Source organism: Microchirus variegatus, assembly GCF_963457635.1.
Source record: "Microchirus variegatus genome assembly, chromosome: 6".
Lineage (NCBI taxonomy): Eukaryota > Metazoa > Chordata > Actinopteri > Pleuronectiformes > Soleidae > Microchirus > Microchirus variegatus.
In genome coordinates, this window is record NC_139807.1 from 7,080,320 (window position 1) to 7,094,423 (window position 14,104).

General features: G+C 39.9%; 1 protein-coding gene across 1 annotated transcript; it reads right to left on the bottom strand.

Moving 5' to 3' along the window:
* Positions 1-512: 512 nt before the first annotated feature.
* On the bottom strand, positions 513-11,317 carry lingo2 (leucine rich repeat and Ig domain containing 2; the record flags this gene model as incomplete). Its single annotated transcript, XM_083890717.1, has 2 exons — positions 11,300-11,317; positions 513-2,366 (listed from the first exon to the last, which is right to left on the bottom strand). The coding sequence occupies exon 2, from the start codon at positions 2,352-2,354 to the stop codon at positions 513-515; it is 1,842 nt and encodes a 613-aa protein (XP_083746843.1). The 5' UTR covers positions 2,355-2,366; positions 11,300-11,317.
* Positions 11,318-14,104: the final 2,787 nt, after the last annotated feature.

Here is a 14,104-nt window from a genome sequence, read left to right on the forward strand (position 1 = left end):
CACATGTACATAATGAAGCATTAGGTACACATATGCAAAGTATTTAGCATAGGGAATTATGGTCCGTTTCATTGATTTTTGTTCTGTGAGTAAGCATGGCGCAAGACTAAACAAAGTAGGTTAATAGCTCAGATACAAATTTGTACTGTACATGGTTCAGCAGTCTGTAGCTCCAACCCAAAACAGAAGGGTTCTTTTTGGGCATATAAATTTCAAAAAGCTGATAAGTGACACCTACTCCCTTAAGGTCCTCATGGTGACAATAGTTTTCACTTCTTTTCCATGTTGAAGAAGTATGCTCTCAGTTGCTTAACATTATGTCCAACAATTCCTTGCAGTTCATGAAAGATCCAGGGATTTATGATACTGCTCAACTTCTTATGAGAGCCCAACACTTTTCACAGTCTTTCTCGCTCCCTGTAACACTGGGAAGTTCAATAGTCCTATTTGCAAAAAAATACATTGTACTTTGGGCATTCCCACAATCCAGAATTTTGATTCCACAAAAGAAGTCACATCATTTTCATATTAAAACGACGAGGACCAGCTTGTCCCTCGGCCGAGTCCACGTTAGTGCCATTAGACTTTGACCGTGGCACATATTCAACATCTATGTTGTTTTTATGTTTTCCTTTTCCTCTGCTCCAAACAAAAAGGAGCAGGAAACAAAACAAGACCACTCCCAGGAAGGTAAAACAACCCATAGCTGTTGACACTAAAATAGTCTTTAGGTCTAAGCCAAGGGTGCCACCAGTCGTCGCATTGGCAGTGGTGTTGCTGGGATCTGTGTAGTACTGGGTCCTGTTGGCATACAGAGATCCCAGGCTTTTCACTGCCAATGAAGTCATCAGGGTGTCGTTCCCGGCAGTGTTTGATGCAAGGCAAAGGTACACTCCGCTGTCTTGTATCTCTGCTGACTTGATCTCCAGCGTACCATTGTTGTGGACGGTCACTCTACCATGGCTCCTACTTGTCAGAACTCGTCGCCGAGGGGACAGCCAGGACACAGTGGGTCTTGGTGTCCCCTCAGCACTGCAGCGCAACATTGCCTGCTGGCCTTCATCCACAGTGATCGTTTGTGTTTTATTCTCACGAATTTTTGGCTTGGTGCAGGTGACGTAGTATGACAGTAGAGTCTCCTTAAACTCCCTAAAAGGCCTGCCTCGGATGCCTTCAGGTGTGCTGCACTCCGGTTGCGAATCCCCAAAGTAAATGGAGTGCCGTTTCTGTAGGATCCACATTAGACGACAGTCACATACTAATGGGTTGTTATCAATCAGAAGAACCTCCAAAGCCTCTGGAGACTGAAAAACACCCTTTTCCAGTGTATCCAGTCGGTTGTGAGAGACATTAAGAACTTTAAGACCACGCAAGCCTTGAAAGGCATACGGCTCAATCGTGGTTAACTGAGCACCAACCAGATGAAGCTCTCGCAGACGAACAAGCTCCATTAACATCCCCCCTTCAATGTGCTTGATGCGGTTGAAGGACAGGTTGAGGTGTGTCAGATAGGGCAGGTGCTTCATAGCTTGATAAGGGAAGGAGGAAAGGTTGGTGTTTGTAATGAAAAGCTTGGTCAGGTTGAGGCCATGCAATGTATTGGCTGGCACATGGTCTAGCACAGGCCAATTATCGATTTCTAAATCCCGGAGCCTGAACAACTTTTTGAATGAGTAAGGGTGCAAGGTACTGATGCCGAGGTAACGCAAATGGAGGCTGACAAGGTTATGCAGGTGGGAAAGGGCTTCAGTAGGCACAACTGTAAGGTTGCATCTTTCTAAGGTTAGTATTTCCAGGCTTAAAAGTCCACTGAATGCTCTGTGAGAAATGTAAACCAGATCGTTGTCGCCCACTTCCAAAAACCTCAGATTGTGCAAGTCCTGAAACATATAATCCAGGAGGATGACAATTTTGTTGTCACTTATATCCAGTCGGGTAAGATTCGTTAAACCTGCAAAGACACCCAGGGGAATGAGCTTGATACGATTGCTCTTGAGACTGAGTGAGTGCATGTTAAAAAGAGAATTAAAAGCTCCAGGCTCAACATAACTGATAATATTTCCACTGAGGTCAAGTTCCTCAAGCCCAGGAAACACAATGAAGTCATCAGGGTTGATCATTGTCAGTTTGTTCTTGCTCAGGTCCAGGACCCTGGTCTCTGTTGGGATGCCATCCGGAATAGTGGGCATGCGCTTGCGGTGACAGACAACTGCTTTGCTCTGCGCTGAACACTCGCAGCGAGAGGGACATCCTAGGGTGGAACCCACAAAGACAGCCACGAGGGCCAGCCCCAGCAATGGTTGCCAGCATGAGATGACCGTGTGCAGCATGACTTTGCTCATACAGTCGACCATTCTGTCACGGTTCTGCAAGACAAAGAGAAAACAAAGTGGTTAATGAATGACAGTCAAGAAGATCTTCAGTGCACAGAATAAACATTAGAACAAAAAGTTGCTCTGTGTTTGAATGTGTTGGCGACCATGCCGGCAGACTCTTCACTCTTTTACTGGAGTCCCTTGACTCAGAAATCTACTGAAAACAGCAGCGACGCAAAGATGTTTGCAGGTAAAGCAAACATTTAGCAAAAGTTTAAATTTGTCTAGCTTGTAGCAGTAACTACTGTGGTTAGTAATATGTCAGTGCTGTTTTGTTATGTTGAAATATGCAGGTCATTTGTTTCACTTGAGAGACTCAAAAACTCAGACAATAGCAGATTAACAACTCTCCTTCAAACCTTACAACCTTACAAGTATCAATTAGTATCGAAGAAGTACAGATTATGAAAATAATAGTTAGTTGCAGCCTCTGCTAGGACATCAAATGACAAAACATTTGCATTGACGGAAAGCGGAACATGACAGGAAAAGTGAAACAAGGGCCACTGGGCAGTCACAAAATGTTATTTTGTAATTGCCTGTTTATGTGGAAACATGCAAAGGTACACTCAGACATACAACTGGAAAAAAACAATAATAATTGAAACAGACAAAACACTCTTTGGAGAGTGTTTATTTATGTATTAATATAAATTGTTTGTTTAAGAAAATAATTTGAGTTGGTACAAATATCATGGAGCTGATAATAAAACAGATTTTTATAAAATTGGTTTTGAAACTAAAAATGTTTTAATCAAAGTCCAGCACTAGCTTGGTTTATGTAAAGTAAGTTAATATTGCAAATAACATGGCAGGACTCAAGTCTGCTGTGGATGAAAATGCCTTTTATTTGCCACATGACAACACATTGAATGGACTGCACCACACAAACGTCTGAGTCTTGCCAGGTGTGTATTTTCAGAACTGCTGCTGGCCTGTATCTACTGGAAGTGTAGTGTGTTTGGGACAGAGATGCAGAATCTAGGTCACAGATTTCCTTGCTAATCAACAGCTACTGGGTGCATGTGTGTACTCCCACACCTGAGAGCAGTCAGCGTTAACTGGGAGGCTACATAAGGAGGAAGGGAAGTAGCTGCTCTGTTGGTTTGTGTCAACACCTTTCTGTTTCAATGTGCACTGTGGCCTGTGAGTCATGCGATGTGGGTTCTGTTTCAATTTTAGTATTGGGTCCAGCTTTTTTCTTTTGTTTATCTACCATTTTGATACAACTAGAGGGTTGCTGTGCTGTGTTTATTCTCACTGCCACATTTTTGAAATCCCACACGACCCATTTGTTCCCGAACCGTGATCCCAGAGCTTAAGAATTTGATTTGGGTGAACATATCAAGTGTTTAAACTGATGTATATTTCAGCTCACTAATGATGACAATCTCTACCAAGTATACTTGGTAAATTTAAGCTGACTCCTGTGCACTTTGCATTATAAGATACAGCAGATAACGCATATGGAGCCACTATTTGCAGCTAAATAGAGAATGAACCAATGTCTCGCATGGACCAGCAACATTTAGTTCCATGCTTCTGCACTAGGCACATCATAATATAAAAAGGGAACAAATATATATATATTTCCTTTGGTGGGAGAGATGCTCTGAAATTGCAAATTTACCAACAAGTTGAGGCCAGAAGAGCAAACTCTAGTGAAAAGTCCCTTGTTTTTATTCACAGAAAATGTTGCTTCTGCAGTAGACGTACTGTGTAACACACATTCTGTCTGTTGATTCTTGTAAATTATGTTTGAAAACATCCACCACTGTATTGTGAGAGCTATAACCTTGCTCATTCATGTATTTAAACAAGGCTCGGGGGGGGGGGGGGGGAAACACCCCTATCCAGTAAAAGGAATATCATCTATAAAGGAATGTTGTTTTTTTCATTAAGTCATATCACACAAAAGCAGATATATATACGAAATGAATGCACTGCTTGCTACAAACAGAAGGGGTGACAGGTTAGAGAGATTGCAAATCATCCTTGCTTCATTTGGCGTGTCATGGGATGTGCTAAATTTAAACAGTGAGAGGAATGATCTTAATTCCCCTCCAGGCTCTTAATATGCTTGCAGATTATTATGCAAAAAAAGCCTAGATAATATGGCATACACATTTTTAAGAGAAACGTGAAACCATCGAAAAATTCAATCTGTATATCAAAAAAAGAATCCTTCATTGCATCCAATGTAAATTGGAAGACATTTTACACAAGTCCCTTTACATGTATTTAGATGTAATTGATGAAGTTTTTATACACATTTTTATTTCTTATAAACATTTTTATTAACCGTTTTCCTTCCTCAGTTTGCTACAAAGCTTTGTTATATGCCATATGGTCTTCATTGCAGCTGACTTGTAAAACATTGCCGCTGGCCTCATGAAGCTTTAAACAACTTAACAGTTCATTTGATAAAAGGAAGAAAAGGGGGAAAAAAAGCTAAACCCAGTTTGGTCAGTATTCTCCACCCCTCAACATGTCAGCTTACATGCTAATTGACTGAATGAGACTTCATTTATACATACTGCACACATGCACATCACTGCCTGCTGTATTTTCCTTGTGTTCTGTTCGAATGGGAATCATGATGGTGTTGAAATGTTCACTACATTTTATCAACCATTTTCTTCAATAACTGCAGAAACATGTAGATTCCGATATGTATCGACCCTGTAAAGTTAGAAAATCATTTTTGCAGTGCAGCCTGCATTTTTTAATTTATCCTTGATTAATATATGGACAACTGGTACCATGTATGTATGGTATCGAGGCAAGAGCACCGTCTTCTACACAATGAAACAGTCTCTCCTTTTTTATCAGTTGTTTGTCAAAGAACATTAATTATCCTTCTACGTGGACCTTTGTTCTGTGAGATTACATCGGTCATAGTGCTTTTCAGAGATTGTACTCCACTGAACAATATGTATTTAACCTATAGAGTCATGTTTTACATGGAAAAAAAAACGACACAATAAGCAAAGGAATTGTATTAAAATATTTGGCATAGAAAAAGCAAAGAATATGTATCCTATTCTAAAATTTGCTCACACTGAAATGACACAAACCAATAAACCAGTAACTTGTATGGGTAGCATCTTGTTAATGGTTGTTTTGGTACTTTTGCTAAATTAAAATCGCAGCTACTACATAAAACACAATTTACAATTACGTTATCGCTGTGTACAGAGTAAATAAAAACGTTGGGAGGCTTTGTCTAAAAATAGTCTCTGAAATGCATTCAACCCCCTCACATTTTTCTCAGAATATCCAGGTGGTTTCCTGTGACCTTCATTTCCAGTCCTGTGACAGTAGAAATCCTGCACTGCACAGTGAAATAAGACCGCAAAGCGAAGGTGTTTCTATAATGTGGCCCCTGCCCCACATTAGTGCAGAGTTGGATCCTGAGAGGGGGATGATAACAGCTAATGGTATCTGACTCAGCATTAATCAGTGTACAGCCATTTCACTGGGGTGCTGAGGTCGCCCGCGCAATGCCATCATGAGTGTGCACAAGTGGCCTCATATATGAAGCTCAAACTTATGTAACACTTTTCCTGAAATTTTAGATTTTTTTTTTTTTCCTCCTCAACCCCCACTATGACAAATACGGTATGAGTAAATATTATATCTCTTACATTTTGCACACACGACGTTCTCTGTTCTCATCGCAAACTAATTTCCAATCACTGAAAACACAGGGTTTTTTCAACACAGCCCCCCAGGCTGAGGTGTAAGAGGATGAGTAGAGATGTTGTCTCTCTTTCCCACAGCAGCAAAAAAAACACAGGCCTGCACTTGTAGTCCTGATCTCTACCAAACACGTCATCGCCCAACGCTGCATTGCACGTATAAAAATAACTTACACTTCATCTTAATTATCATACATAATTGCATGACATACATGCTAATTTGGTGCAGCTCTTCTCAGACCGAGATGCTCGTTTTGCGCGTCTGTGACTCCTGTGCTCTTGACATGGTTTCTCGGTGAATAAACACCACAGGCAGGTGAGAGGGGTGAACGTGGAGGTACTGTATATGCATCGCTACACTTCTGTCTGAAACCCCATCTTTGACTCAGTCGCTATTGAATTTGATCCATTTGAAGCATTTGGCGAGTATTTAATTCGATTCGTTGTGCTGTTCCTTATAAGTATGTGCTTTGTTCCAGACAAAGTGAGTTAAAAATAACAATGATTTATATTCAATCCTGTAAAATTATGGATACACCCTAGGGCAAAAAAAAAAAAAAAAGGAAATGCAACAAATGCCATTATTGTGATTGCATTTTTGGTTTAGTGCTCATTGAATGATAGTGATCATGTTTTTGTAATTCGATTCATGTATTTATCCAATAATTCTATTGAAAACATCCCTCAGTAAATTGGCCACTTTTAGTTTATATTTTCTCATCTTCTTATCCACAAATTAAGACGTTTCAAATTTAATATAAGACTCATTGCTTTCAATCAATCCATCTGCAGACCACATCATTATGTTGGTCTCTCTGAGCTGCAGCAGCCAGCATCCCTACAGAAAGTATTTTGTTTTAATCGGAGCAAATTGAATCAGGCAATCATGGGTCAGTTTGCTCATCAGTGACTCTCCCCCTGCTGGGCAGAGTGGACACCCACATCTCATGTTTGATCTCATCTTATTTACCAACTAATTAGCCCCACAGCTCCAATATGAAGGGAATTTAATTATGCAAAATGATGAATTGAATCATGCTAGCATGCACCTTGATGTACAGGAGGGTCAGCTTATTAGACAGCAGCACGTTCTTGGCTATTATGTCTCAACTTAAGCATGTTAACGTCATTATCTTGGAAAACCACATTTAAATTTTAGATCAGATTTTTTTTTTTATATGAATACAGGCTGCAAAAGCCTTTTCATCTGTTTAATGGTTATATAAGCCATCAATCCAAGTATAAACATGACAATCAAACTTGATATTATTAGACTCTCCAGCAATGACGCTGCTCTGTATGTCACTGCTCAAATGCATCGACCAAATTCTGTTTACCCTTGGTCTCTTAATCTGTAATCCTGGCAAACTAATGGTTGTAAACATTTAGGTCTGGCTTTCCTATTGAGGTCTAAGTTTGAACACCACGGATGCTCACAAGGCACGTCTTATGTTGCCCAAGTAGTTTGAGGATTTAGATAACAACTTGGCCACTGTGCAATCAACCAATAAAACTCCACTTGTGAAATTGGCCTGCATCTATCTCTTCTGGAAAGGTTTTCAGACTGTGTTTGATGTGGCCCCCAGGCACTGATCATCGAACATAATGTGATTCCACTTCACACAGAAAAAAAATGCCTTCCTGCCTTCATGGTGGATTGCCGGAGACAGTTGCTTACTCTAGTCGGCAATTATCAACACCCCTTAAGCATAATCAAAGTGTCGAATTTTGATATTTTGACTCAGAAAAATGGCTCTGGAGGAAGAACCACTTAGGAAGGCAGAGGGAAAGCGGAGAATTAACTTTGAGCTCGAGCAAAGCCACAGAAGGGCTGGGGCTGTTTATGGAATAAAAGCAACATTATGTGTAATCATGCAGGGAGAGTGAGTGAGTGAGTTGCACACTGGGTGCAGCAGTTACAGAACAAGCTCTTTTGTACATTAGCATCCAACATCGCACATCACTGGGACAGGCTTCATCCCTAACATCCATTTGAAACCATGTCACCACTTTGACGTACTCCAGACACACATCACAGCAACAGTGTTATTCTGGTGAATTTTAGCTTTCTGAAAACAGAGGACGATGAAAAGTGGTGTTTAATGTCTTAATTTCCCTGATAACTAAAACCCTAACATTATATCCTCACAAGGGTCATTGCTAGGGGAAGTTATTAAATCACCATTTAGGCTTAATGAGGCTTATATCTTATAATGATGCTGCCCTGAAGGAAATATGTTATTAACTTGCAGGTTGGTTCATAGTCGGAGTGTGCAATTAGTCCACCTTTTGAAAATAGCATTGGCCAGTAATTGGGATCATAATGAGAGGAAAGAGACTCCAGCGCTTTGTTGCCTTATCCATTATTGAGAAGTTCTCTGAAAAGGGCAGTGAGGCTTTAATGTGAGCCTGCCAACATGCAAAGTGACACTGTTCTCCTTTTAATGACCCATCGTCAATCTGACTTTTCACACAACAACATGCTTCCTCAGGATGTGACCTGTATGTGATTTAAGAAAAGAAAGAAGCTGCCATTAATGTTTTTTTTTAGTACAAATAGTTCAAAGAAGTCCAGACCCAGGGGGGTTTTTCATTGACCCAAACCAACCTTTTTTTCTCCTCCTTTCACATCCCCGTTGTTCTGTAACTCCCTTAAGCACATGTGTGCTTTATGGGTTCATATGTCACTGCCCTTAAATGACAAAGTAGCATAGGGCCTCATTAAGGTTTTTTTTTTGTTTTTTTTACTCAATGAGAATTTAAGGAGGATCTCACAAAATTGTCTTTGCTATGGACTATTATAGGTAACTCCATAGTAAGCCCCTTTTGCTTGGAGCCCAACAGAATTTCCTGCCTTGCCCACGTACCAATGCCCCTGTCTCAAGGTACAACAAGAAAACAACAGCAACCTTTGTTACTCCAAACACATGTAGATCCTGTTGAAGAAAATCTAATAATTATTCGTACTTCTACTTTTTTTACAACCATTTTATGAACTAAATCTATGTTTTAAACAGTATGATTCCTATCTGTAAACAACAACATGATCTTAACCTCCTTATTAATGGTTCTGAGACCTAGAGCACTAAATAGAAAGGCTTATGGGGCAACAATGGGCTTTCATGCACAAATTGCCCTTCTGCTTGGCTTGCACAGCGAAGTGAAAGCTCAATTAATCTGTGCTAATTAAAGATAAACTTGCCAGTGTGAATCAGTTGCTCTTTGCTCCGTATGATAACCCTTGCTTTTGGGAAAGAGTCGAAATGTTGCATCAAACTGATTATTCTGGGGGAAAATAATCCTGTGTTTAATAGCTATCAAAAAATCTGTGTGGAGAGAAGTGAACACAACTTGGTAATTTAATGTGTGAGGATAAGAGACACAATGGCAAGAGAACTGAGTACAGGTGAATGAAACGTTGTCATTCCATTATATTTATCGAGTGACAAATTAACCATTTTGTCCGTACATTACAAAGTGTGCTACATATTGCTTTATATTGCAGGGTATATTTTAGACTTAAAATGACACCTATTCCCCACCTCCATTAGGCTCATTCAGTATACACATTAATTTACCATTATATTGCTCCTGAAAGTGTGTTATTGTGTTTATAGCAACACTTAAGCAGGTCAGGGTGATCTCCAGAGAGAAGTCTGTGTTCTTTCAGGACATTCAGGACATTTACAAGGGCAAATAGTTTAACTAGGAGAAAATTGCCCAAAGGATATTTTGCAGATACTCTATCTGATTTGAATATAGATGTGGCGGAAAGATTGCTACCATATCTTTATACCCATATCCAACATTCATATTCCACTTCAGTAAGAACTGGTCAACCAGACACACTCATTAAGTAACTAGCACATAATTTTACTGATACAGTATGTAATCTATAACAGTGAACCACTAATAAGAATTGGATATCAGAGACCAGAATATCTGCCATACAAGTATGAAATAGACATTTATGTATATTATTGAAGTAAAAATAAAGCATCCGCGTGATTGCGACTGATCTACAATATGGGGTATATGAGGCTACGGTTTACAAGTACCAAAAATAAAGATTCAAGACGGATTCTCCCCCCCCCCCACACACACAGATTATACCACATCTGCAACCCTGGAGCTGTGTGAGGGATGCAGGGTTTTACTCATGGGTACAACTAGCAGTTTGTGCCAACAAAAACATACACCTGGGAGCAGCAGGTGTTTTAAAGAAGTGCTCCCTAAATCATGGTAGACTGCTGCCAGTGACAGGAAATGAAGAAAGAAAAAAAAAAACTCCTTTAAGCCTTTTCCTGAATCTTCTCATTCCTTTAATGACTTCATCATAAACTTGCTGAATCTTTTCTTACTGATCCATTTTTTTTTTTACTGACCAGGACTCTGTATATCTATTCATCCTCAAGTCTAAAAATCATTTTTGAAAGGGTAAGCAGATTCCCAAGTGAATTTCTTCCTCTTTGACTTGCCTTGCCTTTTGAGATAAACTGTGTGGACTGATTAAAATGCATCTGCAGCAGCTGTTAACACATTGTGCGGGCTCGTGAGAGCCCTGGGGGATTTGCTTCTTTGCAACCACCGCAACCCCTCTGAGTCTGGGCAGCCTACATCAGGTGTGAGTCAGGGGGTTGTTTCATTGGTGCCATCACTCAGCCAGAGATGGTTAAAACCATCCACCCACCTCACTCCGTCCAATAACACTTTCCTGATTTTCATTGTACAAAAAGTAACATAAAACAAAAGGAAGACGTGTTACAATGAAGGGAAGAAATGTTCTGCTGACTCCATAAATGCCTGCAGCAAAAATTTGGAAAATAACAAACGGTATTAAAACGGCTTTAATGAAAGCGCCACACTTCCCACTGCTGTGCATCAGCTTAGACCAAGTACTGTGCTGAAATGATGCTTTTCAGTACTGTAATGAGGCAATGGGAACATGGTCATAATGACTCCTTATTTGTTTGTTTTGTCGCATTTTTGCAAAAGCTTGATGTTTCTTTCTTCTTGAAGCAACCACTGTTGACATAATACGATTCTGCAACCTGCGCACGCTGTCTTCAGCACACACATACGCACTAACACACACATCTTTGGGCAAGATGTATTCTGCGCCCACAATAATAGACAGACGTGTTTAAATTTTAAATAGTATTCTCAAAAGGAGCATATATTATTCACGACATTTGCTAAAAGGAACATGCATCGGTGACATACCCATGCCTCTCCATGATGTCCCAACTGTTTTTCCGTATACTTGGCAGAAAAATAAATATCTCCAAGCCATCTCTCCATCCCTTTGTCTCAGCAAGCATGCATTCACAACTTCCTCTTTTGAAGCTCATCCTCATATGCTGCTATTTTCTTCCCATATGATGCTTCTTCCTCCTTGTCGCTCTCGGTCTTCCACGCTCGCCCTCCTTCTTGGTTTTCTCTCTCCTCACTTAATCAAGAGATCTGACCTCTGACCTTGCAGCTCAATGCCATTACGCTCCTTTCAATTGTGCAGCTCGTGGCACAAAAGAGAGGACAGTGTGGCCATATGCAGCCCATAATATCAGCCTGAGATCGTGGCTTGGATGATGTTCCTACACATGTGATACATATGTGCTGGAGCTTTACAATGGTATTTCATGAGGTCGAGTGCAATTGAATGGCATATTGACCAACGTGTTAAACTATTTGTGTTTCAATTTGAGCCATCAAATTCATTCCAGCGCAGTTTATTTTGCCTATGTTTACTTCCGATCAATTTTCTGTTTGATTTTCTTATTGTGTTTTTCCCTTCTGTCAAGTATATACAGCATGTATTACATGCTGTGTGCATCCTGGAGGAACAATCCTTTTGTCTGTTGCTTTTCCTGAACAAAATGAGGATCCAAGCGTAAGAGGTTTCATTATTGTGCTGTACTGTATGTTACATATCTGCTGAGGCTGTTTTGAATAGAACTGAAATTACCTCTAAGTTCAATATCCGGGATATGTGTTCTGACAGGATTATCACCCAAAACATAATCTTCACAACTAAAACGCATCATATGATCTGCGAAGGTCATTGGCTAAATAACAAATAATAATAATTTCCACCTTCTCAAAGGTAGGGTTATTTTTCCTCTTGTCATGCACAATAGTAATTCGAATATCTTAAGTTTATGGAATTATTATTACACTTCTACACTTGCAAAACACTTGAATAGGTAATTGAAAACGATGGTCACAAAGATGATTCCACTCGACTGCCCTAAAGCTGTTCTGAGCTGAGCTCATGGTATTAGAGTATGACTATCACTTATGGCAATCATTAAACGCCTTAAGGAAGATGAGTAAAGATACATCACATCCAATCTTATCAACCGAGGTAATAAAGGCAAATGTCTTCGACGTCTGTTTATATCATGTTTTGTTTGTTTCTCTGTCTCTCCTCCGTTTTAATGCTTTAAGTTTGAGATGATGGACCATGATTGCAAATGCATTACGGTAGGTGTAAGATGCGCTATCATAATGTTATTAATGCTAATGTTATTGCTGCACGTTACAGCCCATTGCATACCGCAGCTATCAATAAACCTTGAGCAGCAGGGGCATAACCAAATACATTATACATTGGTGCTGATCCAAGTAAAACAAAATAAATAAATAACGCATAGACAAACACAGGCAGCATCACCTGCAGGCTTCACAGTATGATCACTGCCCAGCGGAGTTCATGCGCTCGGGCTAATCTGCCTGCAGTTGTGGCCGAAGACAAAGGGTTAATGAATGCTCGAGGGACAAATCAAAGCTGGCGTTTGAGTGATTTGACTGTTTTTATAGCTCTCTGTTATCAGCCTTCCAGTACGCGTCTCCTTTGAGATTACTGTTCGCGCAGGGATCATAAAACCTTATTGGATATCGATCAAGTCACATGATTCACTTGTAGTGTGGGGGGGGATGGCAATGAAATAAAAATAAAAGTTACCGCAGGTGGCAAAAGATAATGTTCAGAATGACAATCCTGCGCTGAATGCCTCAGTCAATATTGCATTTACGGCACTTTATGTTGTTGACCAATCCCCCACTCCTTCCCTTCTTCCCTTCTCAGCAGCTACTTAAGTAACCTAAGATGGTCATTTGTCCTATAGCGCAAACGTATTGACCGTACTTTCACGACAATAGCAGTATATACAATATACTATGTTTGACTACATTCAAAAGAAAGAAAGATGATTACACATTTTCCACCACGATTCATAATCAATATATGTCAAGACATATAACATAACACAGCTGATATCTTTGTAAAGATAACGTGCAGTTTTCTTGCATAATAGGTCGTATAAAAAGTTGTATAGTTGTATAAATTTTGCTTCCACTGCCAGTGACAATACAACCTCTGCTACTTCAACGTCAAATACTTGATTCTTTACACAATAATTGCACAAGGTTGTCACAAAGAATGACTCATTCTATATTTTTTTTTTATAAAGGCAAGTGGTTAGAATAAAAAAAGAATTGTATTATTTTTTTTTTTACATTTTTTATTTAATCACTTGTCAAAACTGTATGTCAAAGGCAAATAGCCACAAGCACCTTCCAGTCACTTGAGCAGGATAGTTGCATTGCCGGTGGCCGTTCGGGTAATGCCGCTGTTTAAACAACGTTGACTTTTGACAACGGTACACAACAGTGTAGCTGGAATCTAATCAAAAACAAACATGTTCAAGTTTAATTAAATTGCATTCCCCCTATTGCAGACTGCCTCCAGTACAAACACTGGAATACGATGCCTAGACACAGTTCAAGCTACTTTTGAAATATTCAACATGGAAAGGTTCTAAAGGGAAAGAAATGAAACCGCTCAACTATGAGTTACTTCTGTTTCAAAGTATCTAAACTCAAGTTTGATACACATGATTTTCCTAAGGTGGCTGTCATTGTTATGGCAAACTGAAACACATTCCCTGCTTCATTGGCTCCCGTGGGTTTTAGGTGACTGAGGCAAGGGAACAGCCTCGTTGCTTATCACTAAACCACACTCATCCC